General features: G+C 44.9%; 1 protein-coding gene across 8 annotated transcripts in view; it reads left to right on the plus strand.

Moving 5' to 3' along the window:
• LOC123763717 (uncharacterized) overlaps window positions 1-27377 on the plus strand; it is a 413873-nt gene that overhangs the window by 189274 nt on the left and 197222 nt on the right. For all 8 annotated transcript variants that reach the window (XM_045751026.2, XM_045751043.2, XM_045751066.2 and 5 more), the window contains exon 4: window positions 7571-7719. In XM_045751026.2, the coding sequence (XP_045606982.1) occupies window positions 7571-7719 (149 nt within the window). The remainder of the gene's footprint in view (window positions 1-7570; window positions 7720-27377) is intronic.

The raw sequence follows: 27377 nt of genomic DNA on the forward strand, positions 1-27377 counted from the left end.
ATGCCATTTTCTGGGTGAGACCCGGAGGCTCCCTGGCAAAACTCCCTCTAGTCAGCGGTGTTTTAGCATGCGTTGACATCCAGCCAAAGAACTACATTGAATTGCCAGAGCGACAGCCTGGGGCTCCCAATTTTCCTTGGGGAGTTCTGTCCACTTGTTCGGCTTTCGTTAGCAATATTTTTACCAGAATGGGTGTTTGTTTTGGGGCGCTTATCTTTCTGGGTGCCAGAACTGGTCGATGGCAGACACAGAATGCTCCAAACCACAAGGGGGTTTCTGTAGAGCATTGCTCCTCGCGCCTCTCTGAGGGGGACCAGGTTCTGGCTCGTGGTCCCCGGTAGGCAAGAACTCTATGTACTTTGATGCCAGAAAGCTAATAGTTACATATCAGCCTGGATAGCTCTGGGGAGCCTCCGGGTCTCACCCCAGAAAATGGCGCTTCATTACATTCAACGCTGATTTTTTGTTTGTTTGTTTTGTTTGTCACCAAAGTATTAGTTTTGAGAGGATTTGTGGTGAGCCAGAAATGCATCATTATTTATATCGTTGAGCCCTATGAGACATCTCATACCGCATTCTGAACATACGCAGTACGAACACATTTTCAGAAGGTAATCTATGCAAAGTAGGAGGATTGCTTTTACATGTATAGTAGTTTGTCATATTTCTGTATTTTTGTTTATATTTCTATGTATTGTATTAAATTAATATTTGAACTACCAAAATTTATATTTAAACTACAAAAATTAATAACATATGACAGCATAATAATAGATGCACTTTTGGTAAGTGTGTGTATATTTTTAGGAATATTAGTATATTATAATAAACGTTGTAAATATTATGTAATGGAAGTTTGATTAACAAATTTTAAACACTGTACAATGGTTTACACTTTGATTTGATGGATCATGGATGATAACACAATCACCTCTCTACACTGCCTCAGCAATGTCTTGGACGAAAAATCATTACTTAATTGGCATTTGTATGTTCCACTGAACAATTTGCTCTAAACATAATTTGTTGAGACCATCCAGGAGTTCATTATAACAAGGTTTGTTGGAGCAAGGATGCACTATTCTGTATACTTTTCTGGGGGGAGCCCCGTCGGCTCCCCAGAGCTATCAAGGATGAATGGATATGTATAACTTTCTGGCATCAGTCAATGCATGGAGTTCTTGCCTACCGGGGACCACGAGCCAGAACCTGGCCCCCTCTAGAGAGGCACGAGGAGCAATGGCCTATAGAGACCCCCCCTTGTGATTGGGAGCATTCTATGTCTGCCATTGACCGGGACAGGCACCCAGAAAGGTAGGCGCCCCAAAACAAACCCCTATTCTGGTAAACTATTGCGATCGAAGACCGAACAGGTGGACAGAACTCCCTAAATGAAAATTAGCAAACAAGGATGACGTCATCATGTTGCCGCGTCTGTGCAACCCCCCCTTCTTCGGGAGGGAGAAGGGGGGGAGCCCCAGACCCCACCGTCGGCGATCCAACCATTAGTTCTTAGGCTGATGGAATCTTGTGCGGTTGTGCCTCTGGCTCCAGTTTTCCGTTGCAGTTCTGTGCCTTGTGGTGTGAGCTGTCTCTTCCGGTGGTGTGTAGGCCAGGAGTGATATTCCACAGTGCTCAGGCTGCATGCGCCTAGGGTCACCTTCCCTAGGTGCCCTGTAAGTACTGCCCTTGGGGCTTAGGGCCACTTTCCCTGGGTCACCTTGGGGTCTACCTCCGCTGTGTCGTGTACTGCTTGGTACTTGGCCGCCCTTGGGGTCAGCTGGGGTTTATTCTTGCCCTTGTTTGTCTCTAGGTAGGGGGTAGTTTTCATCACTGGCAGGGGCGTAGGTACTGCACAACTAGTTTTCACCATTAACAGCGGCCGGCTCTGTTCTTCCCGGGTACGTTGTATCCTTGCAGGGTTTTTCATTTGTTTTTGTTTTCTGCCTGGTGGGGGGGTCTACCTGTTGGTCCCCCATTGCTGTTCTTGGGATATATCTATATCTTTATTCCTCCATTTTGTGTTGGTGGTCCTCCCCGCTTGGCCCCCGTGAGTGTACACATCCCAGGGGTTCAGCTATAGCAGTTTGTTTGGTAGTTTTGGGTGCCGATTCGCAGTACCCTGCCTGGGCTTCCCTTAGTGTGTTACCAAGGCTAAGGGCCCTGGAAAACCCCACGGGGGCTACGTGGTCTGATGGATGTGACCCCTGAGTCCCCCCTCTCGCATCCTGCGAGTTTGAGGGTTGCTCTGTCCCCTTGTCTCTGGGGGACACTTACCGGTTTTGCCTCCTCCATGCTGCCTGTTGGGCCGGTGATTGTTTTGACCCGGAGTCGTGCGATGTGTGTTGCCTGTACGTACTCCAATTCACCCAGGCTACTGTGCCTGATATGCGGGTGAGGGCAACTGGGGCGTTGCATGCTCGCTTTAGGTTGCTGCAATGCATTAGGTTGGTTGCTGCCCCAGATGTCCCGAGACTTCCCTGGTTTGGTTATAGGGGCCCAGACTTGGGGGTGGAAGTTGCAGTGGCTCTAGTTCCGTCCACCCCTCCAAGTCCTTCCTCTTCTGTTGCCCATTCGGTCCCCCCCCCCCCATCCCCCTTGCTGCCGGCTCCTAAACGTCTGAGGGTTTCGGAGCCGGGGCTGGGTTTAGTTGGTTGTGAGACTCGGGCGGTCTCAGGGGTGTCCCCTACTGGGGCGGTGGTGGAGGCATTCGAGCCTGGTCCTTCTGCCGGAGCTTCTGGGTCTGGCCAGTGGACCCCCTTTGTTCCTGCTTTTTCGGCTGCTCTCATCTTTTCTTTGGGGATGGGGGCTCAGGAGGATGGCTTGGCCCCAGGCCCTCTGGGTGAGGTTCCTGGGGTTGGGGAGGGGTTGGCTTGGGGGCCTTGGGCCCCATTGGACCACGCCTGGGTTTTTCTACCCTCTGAGTGGGGCTTGGTGTTACAAGGAGAGGGGTTCTCTTTTGCTCCCTCTGTGTATGAATTGGATTTGGTGTCCACCCCTCCCCGGGATCGGTTCCGTGATCCCGCGGGTTCTTCAATTCTGGCTTCCCATGTTTCGTCTTTGGAGGTGCGGGAGGCCTTGGTGGCTTTCCTCCTGCGTGACCCAGATTATGCCTTCATGATGGATTCGCATTCCTCGTGTATGGATCCCCTGGTTCGTGCTGGTTTCGTTATGAAGTACCGGAGTCGTCCTGGTTGGGAGACTGTCCTCTCTCTTCGTTGGAGGCTTGGCACACGTTCTGTCGGTCCCGCGTGCTTGAGTGTCGAGAGATTTCTACGGCGTTGCAGGTTTTCCTGGGGGGCGACTTTGAGCATCTTAATGCTTGCTTATTCGCCCCTGCCCTTCTGTGGGATATTGGTGTCATGCAGTTTCACGTGCAGGTTCCTTCCCTCTCGACTGCCTTGATTGCAGAGGATTTGCGAACTCGTGGCCTGCTTGCTTCGGCTCTGCGTTTCTTTTCCCTCCTGGAGCTGTCCTCGGATTGGCTCAAGTTGGATGTGGGAGCGCTTGGGGCTGCTGCCGGGTCCGGTGCACTGCCCTCTGCGGTGAGGGTGTCGTCTGCTTTGTTGAAGCTCTTCGCACCCATCCTGCATGATGCAGTTTCGCTGTTCTATGCTTCTCGCCTCGCGTGTCGTCAGGTGGTGCTGGCTTCTTTCTTGGAGTCCACCTGGGCCCCTGCTCTTTATTTGTCTTCGCCCTTTTGTCTGTTGCTGTTTGAGGAGTCTGCTGTGGTACAGTATCTGCAGGCAGCCTCGGTCAGTTGTCGGCCTATGTCTGAGTTGTTGTTGCTCCAGGAGGCTCATGGGGGGGCCTTCCCAGAAGGGTTGTGCCAGGGCTCGGGGGTCTTTTCGTCTGGGTATGCCTTTGGTGCCGGATTCGGGGTTGGTGGCGCCTTCGGTTCCGGCTGTTGCTGGTCGGCGTGGGGACCATCCTGTTCGCCGCTTTGGTTCCCTCAAGGCGCATCGGCCCTTTCGCGGTTCGTCCCATTGACGGGGTGATGGGGGTGGCTCGCCCTGTTTGCTCACGCCTGGTCCCTTGATTTGTGGGCTTTTCGGGTCGTTTTGTGCAGCCTGTGGTGGCGTTGGGTGGCTCTTCCTCCTGCGGGGGGGGGGGTTCGGGGCTGAAGTGGCAGGCCTCTTCTCCTGCGCTCTGCGGGTCATCTCGGAGTGGGTTCGCTTGGGCGTGGTCGAATCGACATCGTCCCTCAGGTGGGTTTCCCGCCTGTTTCCAGTCCTGAAACGGGACTGCGCGGACCTCCGGTTCATTCTGGACTTGTCCCGTCTGAACCCGTGGGTTTTGTGCCCCTCCTTTTGGATGACTACGCTGTCCCAGGTCCGTCTTCTTTTGGAGGGGGGCGCTTGGATGGTGTCCCTGGACCTCAAGGACGCGTATTGGCACGTCCCAGTTCATCCGGGGTTCAGGGACTGGCTCGGTTTTGTTGTGGGGCATCAGGGTTACCGCTTTCGTTGTCTTCCCTTTGGGTTGAATTTGGCACCTCGCATTTTCACACGCAATACTCGGGTCGTGGTGACCCGTCTGCATCTGTTAGGTTTTCGGCTGTTGGCCTACCTCGACAACTGGCTGGTTTGGGCTCCCAGCCAGTCTGCGTGTCTGCTCTCCAGGGATTTGGTTCTTTCCCAGCTCGCCGGGTTCTTGGTGAACTGGAGGAAGTCCTATCTGGTTCCCTCTCAGGTTCAGTCTTGGCTGGGTCTGGTTTGGGACGCTCGCACTGCTTCCTTGTCTCTTCCTCCGACGGCTCTCTTGCGCCTGCGGTCCCGCCTTCGCCCGTTAATGAGGGGTTCCCGGGTCATGAGGCGGGAGTGCGGGAGCCTGAACTTTGCCATGATGGTCTACCCGCCGGGTTGGGTGTGGCTTCGTCGGCTGTTCTGGTTCCCTCGGGGCCAGCCCTTCTGCCTCTCTCGCGATTGTTGGGTTCGACCTCCGAGGGCTTTGGGTCGGTTGCTGCATCGCCGGCTTCCTCGTTGGGTTTTTCGGGGTTTTGTGCCTTGGTGCCTTGCCGAGCCCTTGCTTGATGTGTACACGGACGCGTCGTCTCTTGGCTGGGGTTTTGTGACCAGTGCTTGACCAGTGCTCACCAGGCCGGGCAGGGGTGGTGGGGTCTGTCCTTCTGTCGGGCTCACAGCATGGTACGGGAGTTTGCGGCGGTGTGGATGTCGCTCTGGAGGATTCGTGTCGCTCGCGGATCGACGATCAGGCTCCATTCGGACTGCTCCCCGGTGGTTCATTGCCTGAACCGTGGGGGTTCGATGCGGTCCTTGGCTCTTTGGGGCTGGTTGCTTCGGGTGACTCATCTGCTGAGTTCTCGGGGTTTGGCTCTCCTGGTGGTTCACGTCTGAGGGGTGTCCAACGTCCTGACGGACGGCCTGTCCCGATTCCTTCCCCTTTCCATGGAATGGACGGTCGATGCTGACTCCTTCAGTTAGCTGTGCCGGATGTTTGGGACCCTGGACGTAGATCTCTTCGCGTCGGTGTGATCGAGGTGTCTCCCGGTGTACGTGGCGCCCTTCGCCGACTGCAAAGCCATCGGGGTCGGTGCCTTCATGCAGGACTGGGCGAGGTGTAGTTACCTGTACCTCTTTCCCTCTGGTTCCGCTGTTGCCTGACTCGCTTGGAGACTTACCGAGGTCGAGTTGTCCTTCTGGTTCCTTGGTGGCCGGCCCAGCCTTGGTTTCTGGCGCTGCTTGCTCGGTGTCCGAACCTGAGGGTTTTCCCGCGGCTCCGCCTCTTTCAGCAGATCGGTCCTGCTCTGTACGAGGCTGGTTCGGTCTTCTCCTCGAGTCTTCACGTCTGGTGTTTTTGACTCGGGTTTATCATTCCTTGTATGGTGTGCAGGTGGCTTCATTGTTGGTCTCCCACCTACTTGCTTCATCTCAGCGACCCTGTAACGTACGTTTATGTTACGTTGTTGGGTTGATTAGATACACAGTGTTTAGTGAGATTCATATTTATTTAATAGTCATGGGTACAGCAGTGTCATAGACGTTGAGACGAAGCCTGGAGCAGAGCAGAGAGCTGAGTGTGGCCGAAGTCGCGGAGCTGTATGTGGGAGAGCGTTGTAGCTGGATGAGGTCATAGTCTGCTGCCTGCTCTGTGTCGAAGCTGTAGCATCTTGGGTCGATTAGAACTGCCTACACCAAGTACTACATTCTTGACTGGAGATTGTACTGTTTTGCTATTCTCAAATCGCTGGCTTATATACGCTGACTACACCTCACAGTAAGATAGGAGAGTGGAAAAACCGTTACCTGTAAATAGGGATAGGATTATAGCTTGTGTAATTAGTTATGCCATTAAGATGATGAGATAATGGAGCGAGTATAAGTTTACTCGCTACAACCCTATGAGGTTTCCTGGCGGTCCTTCCGGTTTTTCCTATCACTGCGTCGGTGTTCTTCGGTCTCTGATAGGGTTGTTCTGTCGTACTCTCTTGGTTGTTTTGGGACCGTCATCTTATGCCGAATACTGTCGCTTCGTATCGTGCAGCGTTGGCGGAGCCGCTTCAGCTTGCTTTTGGTATTGATGTTACATCTGCCCTGTTTCACAAGCTGTCTCGTGCGTTGTTTCACTTCCGGCCTGCTCATGCACCGCCTGAGCCGTCTTGGTCCTTGGACCGCGTGCTCTTGTTTGTCTCTTTGACTCGGTTTGTTGTGGCCCCTTCCGTTCGGGATTATTTTTCTAAAGCTCTTTTCCTGTTGGTATTGGCCTCGGAGGGTCAGGTTGGGGAGCTTCATGCTCTCCTCCGGTGCCGAGGTTTCTGCTCTTTCGGTCCTGGTGGTCGTTATGTTCGCTTGCAGCCGCCTCCCTCTTTTCTAGCGAAGAATGAGACGGCTGCATTCTGGAGGGGGCCATGGGTTGTTGATGCTTGGTTAGTCTGGCTGGAGGCGCATCATGTGTTGTGTCTGGTTGCGGCTCCCCGCCGTTATTTGCGCGCCACGGCTTCTGTTGCTGGGGATGCGCTCTGGGTTGATCCGATTTCCCTTCTTCCCTGTTCCCAGGCTCGGGTCTCTCAGGTTGTCCGCAGGGTTATTAAGTGTAGCCAGCCTGCGGTTTTTCCTCGGGCCCACGACGTTCGTAAATTTGCTGCCTTGGCGGCTGTCTTTGGCAACATGTCTTGGGTGGACATTCGGGCCCGGGGTTTTTGGAGATCGAACAGGGTCCTGACCGCTCGCTACCTGGTGAATGTTCGGTCTTCGGTCGCAATAGTTTACCAGAATAGGGGTTTGTTTTGGGGCGCCTACCCAATTATAAGGGGGGTCTCTATAGACCATTGCTCCTGGTGCCTCTCTAAAGGGGGTCAGGTTCTGGCTCATGGTCCCTGGTAGGCAAGAACTCCATGCATTGACTGATGCCAGAAAGTTATACATATCCATTCAGCCGGGATAGCTTCGGGATAGCTTAGCTGTAATGAAATGGCATTTCATTACATTCAACGCTGTTTTTTTTTGCCATGTCATTTATTACACTTATAAGATTACAGCTACAACTGCTCAGTAAATACAAATATTGTGTTTTCTATTGTATTGTATTGTATTGTGTATTGTTTTCAAAGGTATGTCACGCTTTGGTCGAATGAGAAAGGTGCCTTCAAAGTTGGACGACTACGAATTGCTGGACAAGAATGGCATGGTTTTTATAAACAAATTCCGAAAGACTAGACTATCCAAGAAAATTGTGAAACCTAAACAAATTAAAGTTAAGGTGAGTGTTGGTTTCATTTTGCAGTTTACATAGACTTTCTTTGACCCTTAGGCTGCTAAGGGCCTTTTGGCCTTCAATACCCACAGGTGCAACAAAAAAAAATTCAACAAATTATTTCTGATTATAAAAGTGTTCATTTGTGTTCCCTGATCACAGGGGAAAAAAAATCGTAGGAGGCATATTTTGGACGCAATAGGGTGGGGAAGTCTGGGGAAAAAAAGAGGTGTTAACAGAGCAGGCGCCAGACGAGGTCTGCTCTGCCCCAGCTCTCAGGTGCGAGTTGCCACAAAGATATTATTATATAATTATTTCAATGTCTCTGATTATTTTTGTTTTGTTTTGCAGTAATATTATTCAATAGTGTGTAGTGTGATATATCTATATAATAAATTGTGTGAATCATCGCAGTATTCAAAATTATGGTGTGCATATTAGTTATTCAATTATTATGTTCATAAAACAATAAACAAATAATTTTGCTGTTATTACATTATATACACAGGTTATATATAAGTATCTGCATGTTTTGTTCACCATATAAAACCACTGAGTTAGTATTGTGAGTCAAAAAGCAACGAAGAGTGGCCACCACTCACCAGCCAGTCAGCCACTTGTCACAACTCCCTCCCTCTCCTCCTCACTTACCAACATACTCCTCCCACCATACTGTTTTTGCTTTTATTCACTATACACAGACATTATATATAAGTATCCATATGTTTTGTTCACCATAACTGTACATCTAAGCTTGTATGGTGAGTTTAGGCACTAAGAGACGTAGCTACACACTCAATCAGCTAGTGGCGGCCGCCCTCACTGGTTCAAGGCCAGACGCACTAATATTTCTCCTCCAACAATACTGTTTGTGCTGTTATTACACTATATACACACATTATATATAAGTATCTACATATTTTATAAACCATACCTGTACAAATAAGCTGGTATGGTGCCCAAAGACCATAGTGGCCACCATACACAGCATGACATGTCATGCAGACGACACCACCTCCCTCACCAAAATGGCGGCACCTACCTTGAGGTTACCTTGAGGTGCTTCCGGGGCTTTGCGGCCCGGTCGTCGACCAGGCCTCCTGGTTGCCGGACTGATCAACCAGGCTGTTGGACGCAGCTGCTCGCAGCCTGACGTATGAGTCACAGCCTGGTTGATCAGGTATCCTTTGGAGGTGCTTATCCAGTTCTCTCTTGAACACTGTTAGGGGATTGCCAGTTATGCCCCTTATGTGTAGTGGAAGCATGTTGAACAGTCTCAGGCCTCTGATGTTGATAGAGTTCTCTCTCAGAGTACCTGTTGCACCTCCGCTTTTCAACGGGGGTATTCTGCACATCCTGCCATGTCTTCTGGTCATATGTGATGTTATTTCTGTGTGCAGGTTTGGGACCAGCCCCTCTAATATTTTCCACGTGTAAATTATTATGTACCTCTCCCACCTGCGCTCAAGGGAGTACAGATTTAGGCTCTTTAGTCGGTCCCAATAGTTTAGATGTTTTACTGAGTGGATTCTAGCAGTAAAGGATCTCTGCACGCTCTCTAGGTCAGCAATTTCTCCAGCTTTGAAAAGGGCTGTCATTGTGCAGCAGTACTCCACTCTAGAGAGCACAAGCGTTTTGAAAAGTATCATCATCGGTATAGCATCTCTAGTGTGAAAAGTTCTTGTTATCCAACCTGTCATTTTTCTTGCAGTTGTGACGGCTACTTTATTGTGTTCTTTAAAGGTGAGGTCTTCCGACATGAGTACACCCAGATCCTTTACATTGCCTTTTCGTTCTATGTTATGATTTGCCTGAGTTTTGTACGTGGTTTCCGTTTTTATATTTTCATTTTTTCCATAGCGCATGAGCTGGAACTTATCTTCGTTAAACACCATATTATTTTCTGTAGCCCATAGAAAGACCTGATCTACATCTGACTGGAGGTTTGCCGTGTCCTCTATGTTGCCTACTCTCATGAAGATCCTAGTGTCATCTGCAAAGGATGATACAGTGCTATAGGTTGTGTTCTTGTCTATGTCCGATATGAGGATGAAAAAAAGTACTGGAGCAAGCACAGTACCCTGGGGGACTGAGCTCTTCACGGTTGATGGGCTGGATTTTATTTTGTTGACTATTACACATTAGGTTCTGTTGGTCAGGAAATTGTAGATCCATCTGCCTATTTTTCCGGTAATTCCTTTTGAATGCATTTTATGTGCAATAACACCATGGTCACATTTATCAAAAGCTTTTGCGAAATCTGTGTAAATTACATCAGCGTTTTGTTTGTCTTCCATAGCATCTAAAGCCATATCATAGTGGTCCAGCAACTGCGACAGTCAAGAGCGCCCTGTTCTGAAACCATGTTGTCCGGGGTTATGGAGGTGCTGTGATTCCATGTATTTTGTGATCTTACTTCTTAGCACTCTCTCGAAAATTTTTATGATATGCGATGTTAGTGCTATCGGTCTGTAATTTTTTGCCTCTGCCTTATTTCCTCCTATATGAAGTGGTGCTATCTCTGCTGTTTTTAGTATATCAGGAAAAACGCCAGTATCTAGGCTTTGTCTCCACAGAATGTGCAGGGCCTGCAATAGTGTTTTTTTACAGTTCTTGATGAATATGGAGTTCCAAGAATCCGGGCCTGGTGCAGAGTGCATAGGCATACTGTTTATGGCTTCTTCAAAATCCAGTGGGGATAGGGTGATGTCTGATATATGATTTGATGTTGGTATCATATCCATGAAAAATTCATTTGGGTTATCAATCTTTAGTGTGTTTAACCCCTTAACTGCGTTGCCTCCAAATGTGACACCCCCGCAGTGCACAGGAAATAAATTCTCTGGAAAAAAATCTTTTTTCTTTTTAAAGTGTCAAAAACCCTTCCCTCAGTATGGGTATGTAAAAAAAAAAAGTCGAAATTGTACTTACTTTGGCTGCTATGGGGTCCGGAAGTTGGGGCGTGACGTCATCATTTCCCGTGCGCCCGTGCCATAAGCTCTCGGGGGCGGCGGGGCGCTCGGGGCGGGGTGTGCGAGTTGCCGCGAATATATTTTCGTTCATTTTTTGCGCACCTTTCCAAATACATTTTCATTGTTTTTATGTGCCAATCCGATGTATAATGAACACGTACACTATATTATCGCAGTACAACATCCGTACTGTCCGTAGACACTGTGTTACGTGCATGAAACTTGTGTACACATATGCAGCACATATTTACTATGTATCATGCTAATTTGTGTTTATATACAATCTATTTACACACTATACACTGTCACACACTATATACATTCACCATCAACACGTTCAGAACACCGCGAGTGAGAGCTGCCACACCCAGCCAGCCCTCCCTCACTTCTCCAACATTGTATTTGCCAACTTTGCCCCTCCCATCATACCAGTTATAGTCAGTTATATACAGTTCAGTCTGGCGCAGATAGTCTCAGTGAGAGGGTGTGTTAACCGGAGCTCCTGAGTGTTGTTGTGTTGTCGTGGCAATATGGAAGTTGTAGTGAAGGACCTGGTGACTCTAGTGGGAGCCCTGAGGACAGAGTTGGACTCTCTGCGGGAGGAGGTGCGTCAGCTGAAAGAACAACGAGAAGTAACGAAGGAGGAGACCAGTAGTAAAGGGACCTCGTCTTGGAGAGTTGTGAAAGACAGGGGCCTTAAGAAGACTTTGATAAAGCCGCCTTCAAACGCCATAGCAACTTCTAATTCATTTGACGTTTTGGAGGACGAGTGCTGTGGTGAGACTGCGGATCGCGCAAAAGGGAAAGCAACGAAGAGCAAGGAAGCACAGGCCCCTCAGAGAGTAAAGGAAGTACCTAAGCAAACCTTAGTTGTGGGAGATTCCCAGATAAGGTATTTGGATAGAACGTTTTGTGCTAGAGATAGGGGGAACAGGTTAAGGGTTTGCTATCCCGGAGCTGGCGTTGGTGATATTATAAACAACATGAATGATATTATGGCTGGAAATGGGAACAATCCCATTATTTGCATTAGCGTGGGAGGAAATGATGTTGGTCGAGTTAGGAGTGAGGAACTGATTCAGAGGTATAAAACAGCCATAGAATTAGTTAGGAGCAAGGGAGGAATCCCGATCATATGTGACATTCTTCCAAGAAAGGGAGTGGGAAATGAATGGATATCGAGGGCACTTGGTGTCAATTGCCGGCTGGAAAGATATTGCAAATCAAATGCAATATCTTTCATAGACAACTGGGAACACTACTATGGAAGAAATGAAATGTATGCTCGTGATGGGGTGCATCTATCGAGAGCTGGGGTTGTTGCTGTTGCGAACTCATTGGAAGAAATGGTTAGAGGTGTTTGTTTGGGTTTAAACTGTTAGTAGATAGAGGTATGGGAATTGATTTGGAGGAAGGAGGTAATAAAAGTATGTGTTTGTGGGAGAAAGGAATTGGCAAAATGATCAGGGAAAGAGAAGGGCCTCAAAATAACAATTCACTTAGGGTATATTACACTAACAGTAAAAGTCTAAGAAATAAAATTAACGAATTAAATGCTCTTGTCTGCACAGAAAAAATATATATTATTGCACTTACCGAAACGTGGATGAATGTAGAAAATAGAGAACTATTAGCTGAATATCAAATAAATGGATTTAAACTATTTCACACAGATAGATATATTAGACGAGGAGGTGGAGTAGCCATATATGTTAGGGACAATTTGAAATGTAGTCTCAAAGAGGGAATCAAAACTGAGCCACACACAGAAACTATTTGGATAGAATTAAACGAAAAAGCTAATAATATTATAATAGGAGTTATATATAGGCCACCAAATTTAGACAGAATGGAAGCAAAGCACCTATGGGATGAAATATCTAGAGCATCTAGATCTAACAGTATTTATGTCATGGGTGACTTTAATTTTAGCGGAATAAACTGGTTGAACAAAACAGGGAATAGTGAAGCAGAAGATTTTCTAGAATTAATTGACGATTGCTTTCTTACGCAACACATTAAGGAACCAACACGGGAAAATAATATTTTAGATTTAGTGTTAACTAACAAGGAAACACAAATTAATGACATCGAAATAGGGAGTGAGCTAGGGAACAGTGATCACAAAGAAATCAGATTTAGCATAGAATGGAATAGACCAGTAGGAGAAAATTCTGTTAGAGTGCCAGATTTTCGAAAAGCTGATTTTAATAGCCTAAGAAATTTTTTGGGTCAAATTGATTGGAAAGTCTTGGGTATGGCGTGGGGGCCGGTCTTGGAGCGAGACATGAACCCAGCGATGGTGACGCTGGGTGACGTAATAGGTGACGTAAATGGGGATTCCGATGTGGATTCAATATATAACTTATTTAAGAATATTCTAAACAAAGCACAGGAACGTAGTATACCATACAAATTGAATAGGTCGAATACTAATGACCCAAAGTGGATAACAAATAATTTAAAAAACCTTATAGGTAAAAAGAGAGCGTGGTACAAAAGGATTAAGAATGGGGAAGTCAGTTTAGAACAGGAATTCGTACAACTGGTTAGAAATGTTAAAAAAGAGATTAGGAAAGCAAAAAGAAACTATGAAGTTCGCATAACAGAGCAAGCAAAGTCAAATCCTAAAGGGTTTTTTCAGTTATATCGAACTAAGACTAGGAAAAGGATAGGTCCATTAAAATCTGAGACAGGCCAAATAACGGATAATGACAAGGAGATGAGTAGTATTTTTAACAAATATTTTATATCTGTATTTACTAAAGAAGAACTTAACAATATGCCTTCAGCCGAACAAGTCTATGTGGGTGGGGATAAGGACAGGTTGACTAGTTTAGCAGTTACCAGGGAGGATGTAATTAAACAATTAGAAAACTAAAACCAAACAAATCCCCAGGGCCGGATGAAGTGTTTGCCAGGGTGCTTAAAGAATGCAAATAGGAGCTTTCCGAGCCACTGTCTACCATATTTAATAAATCAATAGAGTCAGGCAGAGTGCCAGAGTCATGGAAGGTAGCTAATGTGGTACCAATTTTTAAGAAAGGAGATAGATCACTTGCGTCAAACTATCGGCCAATTAGCCTAACATCTATTGTGGGAAAGTTACTTGAATCAATAATTGCAAATACAATTCGTCTCCATCTCCATAAATTAATAAATGAGTCGCAACATGGTTTTACAAATTGCCGTTCATGTTTAACAAATTTGCTAACTTTTTATTCCAGCATAGTTGAGGCAGTTGATAGTGGTAAGGATTGTGATGTTGTGTACCTAGACTTTAGCAAAGCTTTTGATACAGTGTCACATGAAAGACTAATTAAAAAAATAGAAGCTCATGGTATTGGGGGTGCTATATTAACTTGGATTAGGGCATGGCTATTCCAAAGGAAACAGAGAGTTAGTATAAATGGGGGTTAAGTCAGAGTGGGATAATGTTGTTAGTGGAGTACCTCAGGGCTTTGTCCTGGGACCTCTGTTGTTTATAATATATATAAATGATTTAGATTCAGGTTTGAGTAGCAACATTTGCAAATTTGCCAATGATACGAAAATCGGTAGGGAAATTAATTCGGAGGAGGACTCACTATCACTTCAAGTTGATCTAGATAGGGTTTTGAAATGGTCAAAGGATTGGCAAATGCAGTTTAATGCTGATAAATGTAAAGTTCTGAGGCTAGGTAATGATGATAGAGTTACAAGATACGAGCTAGATGGTGTTGAGATTGCGAAGTCGGATTGCGAAAGGGATCTGGGAGTTATGATTAGTAAGAATTTAAAACAAAAGGATCAATGCATGAATGTTCGTAATAAGGCGAATAGGACACTGGGATTTATTAATCGAAGCGTTAGTAACAAGACACCTGGTGTGGTTCTTAAGCTATATCTTGCTCTGGTTAGGCCCCATTTAGATTATGCAGTCAGTTTTGGTCGCCATATTATAGAATGGATATAAATTCACTTGAACGTGTCCAACGTAGGATGACTAAGTTAATTCCCCAAATTAGAAATCTTTCATATGAAGAAAGATTAACAAAGCTTAAGTTGCATTTACTGGAAAGGCGAAGAGTTAGGGGTGACATGATAGAGGTTTACAAGTGGATGAATGGACATAACAGGGGGGATATTAATAGGGTATTAAAAATATCAACACAAGACAGAACACGAAACAATGGGTATAAATTGGATAAGTTTAGATTTAGGAAAGACTTGGGTAAATACTGGTTCAGTAACAGGGTTGTTGATTTGTGGAACCAATTGCCGCGTAACGTGGTGGAGGTGGGGTTCCTCGATTGTTTCAAGCGCGGGTTGGACAAGTATATGAGTGGGATTGGGTGGTTATAGATAGGAGCTGCCTCGTATGGGCCAATAGGCCTTCTGCAGTTACCTTTGTTCTTATGTTCTTATGTATGGGTCAATAGCAGCTGCCTCATATGGGCCAATAGCAGCTGCCTCGTATGGGCCAATAGCAGCTGCCTCGTATGGGCCAATAGCAGCTGCCCTGTATGGGTCAATAGCAGCTGCCCCGTATGGGCCAATAGCAGCTGCCTCGTACGGACCAATAGCAGCTGCCTCGTATGGGCCAATGGCAGCTGCCCTGTATGGGCCAATAGCAGCTGCCTCGTATGGGCCAATAGCAGCTGCCTCGTATGGGCCAATAGCTGCCTCGTATGGGCCAATAGCAGCTGCCGCATATGGGCCAATAGGAGCTGCCTCGTATGGGCCAATAGGAGCTGCCTCGTATGGGCCAATAGGAGCTGCCTCGTATGGGCCAATATGAGCTGCCTCGTATGGGCCAATAGGAGCTGCCTCGTATGGGCCAATAGGAGCATTTGGCCATGAACACATTCAGAACACCTCGAGTGAGAGCAGCCACACCCAGCCAGTCTCCCTCATTCCAACATCTTACTCACCAACATTGCTCCTCCCACCATATTGCTATAGTTCTTATTACACATGTTCTATATACCTATCTACATGTTTTATTTACCAGAACTATGCAAGTAAGCCGGTATTGTGTCCAAACAGTACAGTGGCCACCATACACTGCATGAAAAATCACACAGCAGACGACGCTATGATTACGTCACCTCCCTCACCAAAATAGCTCCTCTCAACATTCTCCTGTTGCTGTTCTTACACTATATACACACACTATATATACCCATGTGCATATGTGTTGCCCATAGTGAACCACTAAGCTAGTATGGTGAGCAAAACAAGAGTGGCAGCCACACACACACAATGAGGCTACCTCAATTCTCGCCCTCCCTCCCTCATCAAAATTCCTCCTTCCACAATACTACGCACAACGCTAATTATAACCACAATCCTGTTATTATCACAATCCTGGTCACTAATTCCTGTAAATGAATAATTGACTACACATTTATTTTGAAAAGGAACCTAAGAAATCATTTGAAGATTCCTAGATGAACGAAATAATGCTGTGGTGCTGTGGCTAGCACTGTGAACATCGTGAACAGCATTGAATCACTGATATTTGAACATTGTACCCCAGTCATTATCACAATCAGGCTCTAATATAACACTATCATAGCTAAATAATACAAGTTATATATATATTTTGACATTATTAGGCGATGCTGTGGTCACATGCTGAACAGCAGTGCTGTGCGCTCATGCTGTGAGCGCCAGCCTTGGTTGCTCACACATTACTGAGGCTCCCACACCCGGGAATGTGAACCACGATTTTTTTTAAAGATGGCATCTGTTTACAAGAGCCCTGAGGAAGCTGATGTGAACCCCATGTAGCCGCGGGAGTTTTGAATGGAACGTGAAAAATACAAATACCCGGAGGCGCGTTGCGCAAACCAGACGTGAGCCTGCAGGCGCGTTGCGCAGTTTAACCCTCAAACCGCTAGGGGCCCAAATGGAATTCACACCCACAGGCGCAACAAAAAAAAAAAAATCCAAAAAATTCTTTCGTCATATAGAAGTGTTCATTTTTGTTCCCTGATCACGGAAAAAATAACAAAAAAAAATCGTAGGTGGCATATTTTAGCCGCAATAGGGTAGGGAAGTGTGGGAAAAAAGGGGCGTTGGCAGAGCCTTCGCCAGACGAGGTCTACTCCGCCCGAGCTGTCAGGCGGCAGTTGCCACAAATATATTATTACCTAATTATTTCAATGTCTCTGATTTTTTCTTAGTTTTTTGCAGTAATATTATTCCATACAGTGAATTGTGGTATATTTATATTATAAAATGTGTGAACCATCGCTGTACTCAAAATTATGGTGTGCATATTAGTGATTCAATTATTATGTTCATAAAACAATAAACAAATAGTTTTGCTGTTGTTACACTATATACACAGGTTATATATAAGTATTTGCATGTTTTGTACACCATAACGAACTACTAAGTTGGTCTTGTGAGTCAAAAAGCAACGAGGAGTGACCGCCAAACACCAGCGAGCCACTCCCTCCCTCAACACCACCTCACTCACCCTCATTCACCTCCCACAAAACTGTTTCTGTATTTATTCACTATACACAGACGTTATATATACGTATTTACATGTTTTGTTCACCATAACTGTACATCTAAGCTTGTATGGTGAGTAAAGGCCATAAGACGTAGCTACTCACACAGTCAGCTGATCGGCGGCTGCCCTCAAGGCCAGACGCACTAATATTTGTCCTTCAACAATAATGTTTGTGGTGTTATTACGCTATATACACACATTATATATAAGTATCTACCTGTTTTATTCACCATACCTGAACAAATAAGCTGGTATGGTGCCCAAAGACCATAGTGGCCATCAGTAAACAACATGCCAAGTCATGTAGACGATGCTCCTCCCTCACCAAATGGCGGCTCCCAACCTACTCCTCTCGCTGTTATTTCACACTACACACACGTTATGTATAAGTATCTACATTTGTGTTCACCATATCGAACCACTAAGCTGGTATGGTGAGTGCAGTCAATAAATGGTGGCCACACACAGTCAGAAAATGACGCCACAACCCTCCCTCCCAGAGCCTTACTCCTCCCTCCATGGAGCACAGCGCTAAATATCACCACAATCCTGCTATTATCAGAATCCTGGTCAGTTTTATCACAGTCAGGGGGCTTCAGTAATACTATCACTGCTAAATAATAGCAGTATCATTTATATTATGGTATTTGTAGGCGATGCTGTGGTCACAAGCTGAACAGTGGTGCTGTGAGCTCGTGCTGCGTGCGCCAGCCTTGGTGGCTTGCTCAATACTGACGCTGTAACACCCAAGAATGTTGGCCTGGATTTTTTTTCTAGGTGACATCTGGCAACTATCGGTCGTGGCTGTACTATAGCTGCCCCTATCCCAGGCGGGGCATTTAAATTATAGCGCTAGACACGAAATCATATATAAATGATATGCGCGGTTTCGGTTTTGTCACTGATATCATTTATATATGATATGCGCGGTTTGAGGGTTAAGGGTTAAAGCACCACAGCATTATCAGTCAGGCGCAGACAGTCTCAGTGAGAGGGTGTGTTAACCGGAGCTCCTGAGTGTTGTTATATTATCATAGCAATATGGAAGTTGTAGTGAAGGACCTGGTGACTCTAGTGGGAGCCCTGAGGTCAGAGTTGGACTCTCTGTGCAACCCGTTCTCGCAAATTTAATAAGTCAATATTGACTTATTAAATATGTGCATAGGTGACATACTTAACTTAATAGATACCCTTAAAAAGATTCATAGAAAACACCGACCTTACCTAACCTTGTTAGTATCTTAAGATAAGCATCTTATTGCTTCGTAATTACAATTATTACCTAACCTATAATATATAACCTTTAATAATAATTGTAATTACGAAGCAATAAGATGCTTATCTTAAGATACTAACAAGGTTAGGTAAGGTCGGTGTTTTCTATGAATCTTTTTAAGGGTATCTATTATGTTTAGTATATCACCTATGCACGTAGTTAATAAGTCAATATTGACTTTACGAATTTGCGAGAACGGGTTGCTCTGCGGGAGGAGGTGCGTCAGCTGAAAGAACAACGAGAAGTAACGAAGGAGGAGACCAGTAGTAAAGGGACCTCGTCTTGGAGAGTTGTGAAAGACAGGGGCCTTAAGAAGACTTTGATAAAGCCGCCTTCAAACGCCATAGCAACTTCTAATTTATTTGACGTTTTGGAGGACGAGTGCTGTGGTGAGACTGCGGATCACGCAAAAGGGAAAGCAACGAAGAGCAAGGAAGCGCAGGTCCCTCAGAGAGTAAAGGAAGTACCTAAGCAAACTTTAGTTGTGGGAGATTCCCAGATAAGGTATTTGGATAGAACGTTTTGTGCTAGAGATAGGGGGATCAGGTTAAGGGTTTGCTATCCCGGAGCTGGCATTGGTGATATTATAAACAACATGAATGATATTATGGCTGGAAATGGGAACAATCCCATTATTTGCATTAGCGTGGGAGGAAATGATGTTGGTCGAGTTAGGAGTGAGGAACTGATTCAGAGGTATAAAACAGCCATTGAATTAGTTAGGAGCAAGGGAGGAATCCCGATCATATGTGGCATTCTTCCAAGAAAGGGAGTGGGAAATGAATGGATATCGAGGGCACTTGGTGTCAATTGCCGGCTGGAAAGATATTGCAAATCAAATGCAATATCTTTCATAGACAACTGGGAACATTTCTATGGAAGAAATGAAATGTATGCTCGTGATTGGGTGCATCTATCGAGGGCTGGGGATGTTGCTGTTGCGAATTCGTTGGAAGAAGTGGTTAGAGGTGTTTGTTTGGGTTTAAACTGTTAGTAGATAGAGGTATGGGAATTGATTTGGAGGAAGGAGGTAATAAAAGTATGTGTTTGTAGGAGAAAGGAATTGGCAAAATGATCAGGGAAAGAGAAGGGCCTCAAAATAACAATTCACTTAGGGTATATTACACTAACAGTAGAAGTCTAAGAAATAAAATTAACGAATTAAATGTTTTTGTCTGCACAGAAAAAATAGATATTATTGCACTTACCGAAACGTGGATGAATGTAGAAAATAGAGAACTATTAGCTGAATATCAAATAAATGGATTTAAACTATTTCACACAGATAGATATATTTGACGAGGAGGTGGAGTAGCCATATATGTTAGGGACAATTTGAAATGTAGTCTCAAAGAGGGAATCAAAACTGAGCCACACACAGAAACTATTTGGATAGAATTAAACGAAAAAGCTAATAATATTATAATAGGAGTTATATATAGGCCACCAAATTTAGACAGAATGGAAGCAAAGCACCTATGGGATGAATTATCTAGAGCATCTAGATCTAACAGTATTTATGTCATGGGTGACTTTAATTTTAGCGGAATAAACTGGTTGAACAAAACAGGGAATAGTGAAGCAGAAGATTTTCTAGAATTAATTGACGATTGCTTTCTTACGCAACACACAAGCGCAACAAGTGTTAACACTTTCGCGCTATCTGGACGCGCCGGCGCATCCGGTTTCGTCTAAGGTAAACGCATAGTGGACATAAAGTTATGTCTTCTTTTAAAATATTTGTATAAAATTCAATTTTAATCCGATTTCATTGGGGTTTGTTTCAAACGACGCGCCATGAAGTTCTCTTTCTCACCACTAGGCCGCCTGGCGCGTCGGCCTACCCGGTCACGTGACGAGCCCATTGTTTTCGTGTCACGTATCGTGAGTCGATCACGCTCCCCTCGCGCGCCAAACTCGAGCATTTTTACCCGTTTCCGTGTGGATTATACCCAATTACTTCATCAAAAATGGATCAAGGTCAAGGCCCAAGCACTTCTACGCCCAAGGAAGCCTCCAGGTCATCGAGAGTGGACAAAATATCCCAAATTTTTAAGAAGTGGAGCGGAGTGAAGCTCACACCAACGAAAATTCCAGGCCTTGTGGAGGATTTATCAGAAGCTGAAGGTGATGTAGAGGTATTGGAGGAAGATTTTGGAACCCACAACGATTATAGTGTACCTAGAGCTAGAGGGAATGATACGGCAACGAGTGATGAGGAGACTGAGGCCCTCACCGAGGAAGAGGAGGCACCGCGACCCCCTCCTCCTCCTCCATCTCGGCGCACACGTGGTGCATCTAGGCTACCTAGAAAAGTAGCTACCAGACATGTTACTCGTCGTAGGAACACACGACAAATTGCGCCAAGTGATTTTGAAAGTATAAGTGATGAGGAAAGTGATGAGGATTCATTCGAGCCTGCTGAAAGGCGTACACGTACAGTACGTACTCGGCAGGCTGGGGCTGGTGAGGGCTGGAGTTGTAGCAATACTTCTCCAGTTGTTGATGCTTTTACTGGAAATCCTGGACTGAAAATTCCCAAGCCTACTAGTGCACTGGCTTATATTCAATTGTTCATCACGCGTGCCCTCCTTGAGTTCTTTACCGTTGAAACAAATTTGTACGCCTCGCAGTTATTCCGGATGGCCAATGAAAATGTATCAGATATTTGGACCCCAGTGAAGGTGAGTGAAATGGCGCGATTCCTAGGACTGTTCATATTGATGGGCATAATTAGGCTCCCAACTATGAGGATATTGGCAAACAGCAAAGCCATGGCATGCTCGTTTCTTCAGCTTGTTCATGCCGTCCAGACGATTCCAGCATATAAACCAGTTTTTCCACACATTCAATACCAATGCAGTGCCCGTGAACAATCGTGATAAGTTGATAAAAGTGAGGCCAGTGATGGATTACTTGAAAGAGAGGTTTGCTCAAGTTTACATCCCCAAGAAAGAGTTGTGTTTGGATGAGGGTACAATGCCATGGCGAGGCCGACTATCCTTCAAAGTGTACAATCCAAACAAACCAGACAAGTATGGTGTGAAACTTTATATGCTTGCTGAATCTGTCTCTGGGTACATATATGACTTTGACGTATACTCAGGTATTGGTAAGACGATAGTGGATACAGTAACGGGGTTGATGCAGCCTTTAGTGAACCAGGGTTACCATTTGTACATGGATAATTACTACAACTCGGTTACCCTGACAGAAACATTGAGAGAACTTGGGGTGTACACATGTGGCACAATTAGAATGCTACGTGGCGCCCCAAAGGTATTGCAAGCTCTAGCCAAGGGTAAACTTCCACTGAATACCACAGTATACCGCAGCAAAAATAATACCTTCATTCTCCTGTGGAAAGACAAGCGAGTGGTTTCAATCATTACCAACATCCACAATGCAGACACTCAGCGAGTTCAGCGAAGGAAGCGAATTCGCAACCGAGACGGAACAAGTGGAATACAACAGGTAACAGTGAACAAACCGACTGCAATTTGCGAGTACAATAAGTTCATGAAAGGTGTGGACCACTTCGATCAAATGGTTAAATATTACCATTTTACCAGGAAAACTCACAAGTGGACCAAAAAGATTACCTTTTATTTCCTGCAAATGGCATTGCATAATGCCTATGTTTTGTACAAATACAATGCAACTGATCGAAAAAAGCTAACATTGCTACAGTTCCACGAAGTGGCAATCTGGGCCCTATTGCACTGGGACACAGAGGAGTGGCCTAAAACATCATCATCATCTCAACACTTGCGGCACGCTCCAGACATAAATGATGACACAGCTCCTGCCAATGCTGACGCCATGCCAACTCCCGGACCATCTGGTGTGAGGCGGCCTTTGTTCACTACACCACCTCAAGATGAAGCAGACAACGAATCTGAACCCGACATGTCTGCCACACTGCCAGTTGACGAAACTGTTTTGTCAGATGAATCTGACTCTCCTGCAACTCCTGTTACACCTCCAGCGAGAGGACCTGGCCGCCCTATTGTTGATTCAGAAAATCGCATGAACTACAAACTGAAACATGAAATTTACAGACTGCCCAAACGTCTCAAGTGTCATGCATGCGCACGGTCCGGTAAAAGGAAGGACACGAACTATGGATGCAAGACCTGTGGTGTTGCACTCTGTGTTGTTCCCTGCTACACCAATTACCACCGGAAACAGGTGTATTGGGTGGTGAAGAAGTAACCACCCGCAACAGCTTCACTCCACCTACAAACCATCTGTTGAGCAACTTCAGGAATGAAGAACCTGAAGAAGGTGGAGTGAAGAACAAATGCTCAACTTACTGTTCCACAACCAGCCTTCCCTTGGTAAGTACACCTATTTGGTCCAAGTTTGTGTAGTATAATTTAGCTCATAGAACATTCTATTGCGAAAACATTACCACAAAAATGAATGACATACATACAATAATAATATCAGAACAGTGAAATAAGTATAAACTTTCAAAGCAACGTTTCGCGCGTGTGTCGTCCGGTCACCGTTACCGGGTAACAGTGCGCCCACTTCCCACACTCTTGCGGGTGGGCCGGGACCATTATTCTACGATTATATTCATATCACCGTGTTGGGAATTTTATTGGGAGTCCATTGATACCAAAATTAAGGCTGTAGGACAATTGTAGAGGTGATAATAATCCCAAGAGTAAAAACATTTTGTTGCTGTTGAGCGCTCACGGCGACTCATCTTCGTAGTTATTTATTTCATGCTGGTATCTCTATAGCTTTCGTGACTTTTTTTACTGGTGTTCTTCTAGAGAATTTTATTGCGAACACGTTGGTACCAAAATGAAATATGTAGCATGAAAACTAAGGTCAGAAAAGTAAAAAGAGTATACACATTTTTGTTTTTACGCTTAAGCGATAAAAACGCCGCGCGCACATACGGTTGGCTGAGTGACCTTCGCCGAGAGCGCGAAAGTGTTAAAAGTATCAGCACAAGACGGAACACGAAACAATGGGTATAAATTGGATAAGTTTAGATTTAGGAAAGACTTGGGTAAATTCTGGTTCAGTAACAGGGTTGTTGATTTGTGGAACCAATTACCGCGTAACGTGCTGGAGGTGGGGTCCCTCGATTGTTTCAAGCGCGGGTTGGACAAGTATATGAGTGGGATTGGGTGGTTATAAATAGGAGCTGCCTCGTATGGGCCAATAGGCCTTCTGCAGGTGCCTTTGTTCTTATGTTCTTATGTTCTTTCGGCTCGCTGAAAACAGATTCGTACTGCTTCCTCAGTAGCTCGCTCATTTCTTTGTTGTCATCGGTGAAAGTTCCATCTCCCATTCGCAGGGGCCTGATACTAGATGTGGTTTTTGATCTTGATTTTGCATAGGAGAAAAAATATTTCGGATTTCTCTCTATTTCACTGATGGCCTTTTGCTCTCTTTGCCTCTCCTGGGTTTTGTATGATTCTTGTAGCTTCCGTTCAATTGTTTCTATTTCTCTACCTATCCTTCTTCGCCGTTCTTGAGGTAGGGTGCGACTCTCAAGTTGTTCCGCGATTCGTTTTCTTCACCTATATAGGGAACGACGTTCCCATTCCAATAAGCATCTCTTCCTCTCTTTTCTTAGGGGTATGTGGTTTGAACATATTTCTAGTGCTACTGAGCTTATTTTTTCCAGGCACTGGTTCAGGTTTGCATTTTCTAGCTGTTCATCCCAGTTTATTTCTGTGAAGTCCTGGTTGATTTGCTCCCAGTTTATCTGTTTATTATTGAAGTTGAATTTGCTGAAATCTCCTCCACCGGGAATCTGGACTGGTTTTGAGGGTCTACTCCCCATGGTTGTCATAACTTCAATTAAGTTGTGATCTGAGTAACAGGTATTTATAATCATTATGTTCCTGATCAATTCATCATTATTAGTGAAAATGAGGTCCAGCGTGTTCTCCTTCCTAGTTGGTTCTACTATTTGCTGGTTTAAGGCAAACCTGTCGCACATCCGTAGCAGGTCATTTGCATGTGCCTGTTCATTTAGGCTACTTCCTGCTATTCTTTCTGATATTACTGTATTAGCCAGGTGCTTCCATTTCAGGTGCCGTAGGTTGAAGTCCCCAAGCAGGATGATGTTCGGAGCTGGATTTGTGAGGTTTTCCAAGCAGTGTTCTATTTTCATTAGTTGGTCTTTAAACTGCTGAGGGTTTGCCTCCGGTGACTTATATACAAGGACAATAACTACATTTAGAATCTCTATTTTGATTATCAGCACTTCCACCATATCATTTGAGGTGTTTAGCAGCTCAGTACAGATGAGTGTGTCTTTGATGTAGAGGCTGACCCCACCCTGAAGCCTGTGTTTCCTATCTCATCTGAAAAGATTGTACTCAGAGATCCATATTTCACCATCATGGTAGTCCTTTGTGTGGGTTTCTGTTAGGGCTGCAAACACTGCATTTGCCTCATGAAGGAGACCATCTATAAAGTGAACTTTGTAAGGAGGCCACTGTGTTTGCGTCCAGGGTGTGTTGTTTTGGAAGTGATTCGTCCAGTTTTGGTAGTAGGACGGGTGTTGTGTGGTGTAGTACCTGTGTGCTTGTTGATAATTTGTATTCCAGTCGTGTGGGTATCTCCCTTCCCCTCTTTAATCCTGTAGTGGTTCCATCTGACTGTTCCTCTCTCTTATATTTACTACTCTGTTTCTGCCTTCCTCTAAAAAATTTCCAGTAGTGTCATATTGATCTTCCCGTCTATAACTCTGTGTACCTCTCACGTGGAATTATGAACACTGAAGATTGTAGCATTTTTTGTCCCTAATTGAAAATTGACATAATTTAGGGTGGAAGTATCTACACCCTGTTCCAAAATGGCATGTACCCCTCTCCAACATGTTCCTGCATTTTCGAGGATGCAGAAAATGGCATTTTGCTCCTAATTTTCTATATTTGCATATTCCTTTAGCGTAGAATTTGCAAATGTGTTCCGGTTTTGTGTTTTTCAAGGTACAGTACAACCACGATTCAACGTACTATATGGGACCAACCCCAGTTCGTTGGAGCGTTGGATTCGTTGCAAGAGGTGACCTTCAGGAGGTGTTTGTGTCAGTGTCTTTTTTTTTTCTTGTACACAATAAAAATGCATTATCATATTACATACTCTACCTATATATTACTTCTCTACTAAAAAATACTGTAATTCATAAATTTACCTTATTGTTGAAGTTATGTCCATCTAGAAGTTTCGTGACGTTGTGAATGCTCTACAGTAAATACGTACTGCAGGGCATTATGTCGTTAGCACTGTGTTGATTAAAAGTAGTTCTGCTGTATGTTGAGTACTACAATACAGTTTATGAAAACTATTGTACACTAAAATTACTGTAACTTTAATTTTAACACTGTGTACACACTTAAATTTAACACTACAGGCATACCTCAGTTTAAGAGTTTAATTGGTTCTTGGAGAGGCCTCGTATTCCGAAAACTCGCATTCCGAAGCTAATTTCCCCATAAGAAATAAAGGGAAATGAATTAATCCGTTCCTGACTACCCCAAAAACCCCACATCAAACTAAATTTTTATACCTAATTCATCTAAATAAACCTACAAAACTATGTTCCAGTTATTACTTACCTTGCTGTTGAATGCTGAAGGCGTATGGAAGATGGTGAGGAGGGGGGAGGAGGAGAGGAGTTACTGTTTGGAAGGGGAGTCCCCTTCCATTATCACATCAGGCAGTGAAGACCTTTCTGGTGTGCTCTCCCTGGGACGTTTTATCTGAGTGCCACTAGGTCCTGGTTGAGGCTCACTGCTCGATTTCCTCACCACAAATCTGTCCAAACCCTGGCTTTCTCACAAATAATGGCCTCCGAAACACTGTCACCCCTTAACTCCTTGTTGTGTATCCAAATTAATAACAACTTTTCCACTTCAAGTATTTGTGGTCTTTGTTTCGTTATTGTTCTGACTCCTTTTGCCACTTTAGCACTCATAATCTCATTTTTCTTCTTAAGTATAGTGCATATTGTTGATGTGGCTCTGTTGTCCTGCCTGCAAAGTTCAACAACACATGTACCGTTCTCATGCTTCCGAATGATCTCTTGTTTCTCCTCGATTGTCATCCTCACATGGGCTTTCTGGCCTTTATCCTTACCACTGGCTTTCTTGGGACCCATGGTGAGATATATAATAACAAATTGTAGTCAAATCACCAAAAATCCAACAAAATACTGAAAATCCGCGAGAAGAATTGATGTGGGGTAGTCACTGGGCGCGAGACAATGGTAAACTGAGGGGTGGAGGGGCGACGATCGCCGAACCACCACGCGCTAGGTCGGCCTGTACGCGTATCAACAAACTCGCGTCCCGAGGTAACCCTCGCCTTCCGAGACATATTTTTCGAGGAAATCTTGCTCGTCTTCCGAAAAACTCGCATACAGGGACACTCTATATACACTTTGCACTCTAAAAGGGAGTATGCTTCAACAAGGTAAGATTATTACTGCATTAACAGACAAGGTAACAAATCAGGAGGAGCAAATCAAGGAACTAGTGAAAGAAAATGAGGCATGGAAAGTGAAGTGTGGTGACTTTGAAGAAATAAACAAGAAAATAGACTCATATGGTGAACAACTCCAAGCAAGCCTAAGGGCTAACATAGAGTTAGGTAAGGATCTCCAACTGGAAACTTCACTGACAACTCACTTAGAGGAGGTGAATAAAGAACTAGAAAAGTATAAAGAAGAAATAAAAGCGACATATGCTGAAGTTGTAAAAGAGAAAGAGACTATCAAAGAAGTGTGTTCGGAAGTCAAAACCAGAAATGACCAACAAGAAGCAGAAATTAGGCAAGCAATTAGGAAAGAACTGGTTACCAACAGTAAACTGGTACAAAACACTGCAGATAGAACTAAGTCCATAATCATTTTTGGATGTTTAGAGAA

Source organism: Procambarus clarkii, chromosome 5 (genome assembly GCF_040958095.1).
Source record: "Procambarus clarkii isolate CNS0578487 chromosome 5, FALCON_Pclarkii_2.0, whole genome shotgun sequence".
Lineage (NCBI taxonomy): Eukaryota > Metazoa > Arthropoda > Malacostraca > Decapoda > Cambaridae > Procambarus > Procambarus clarkii.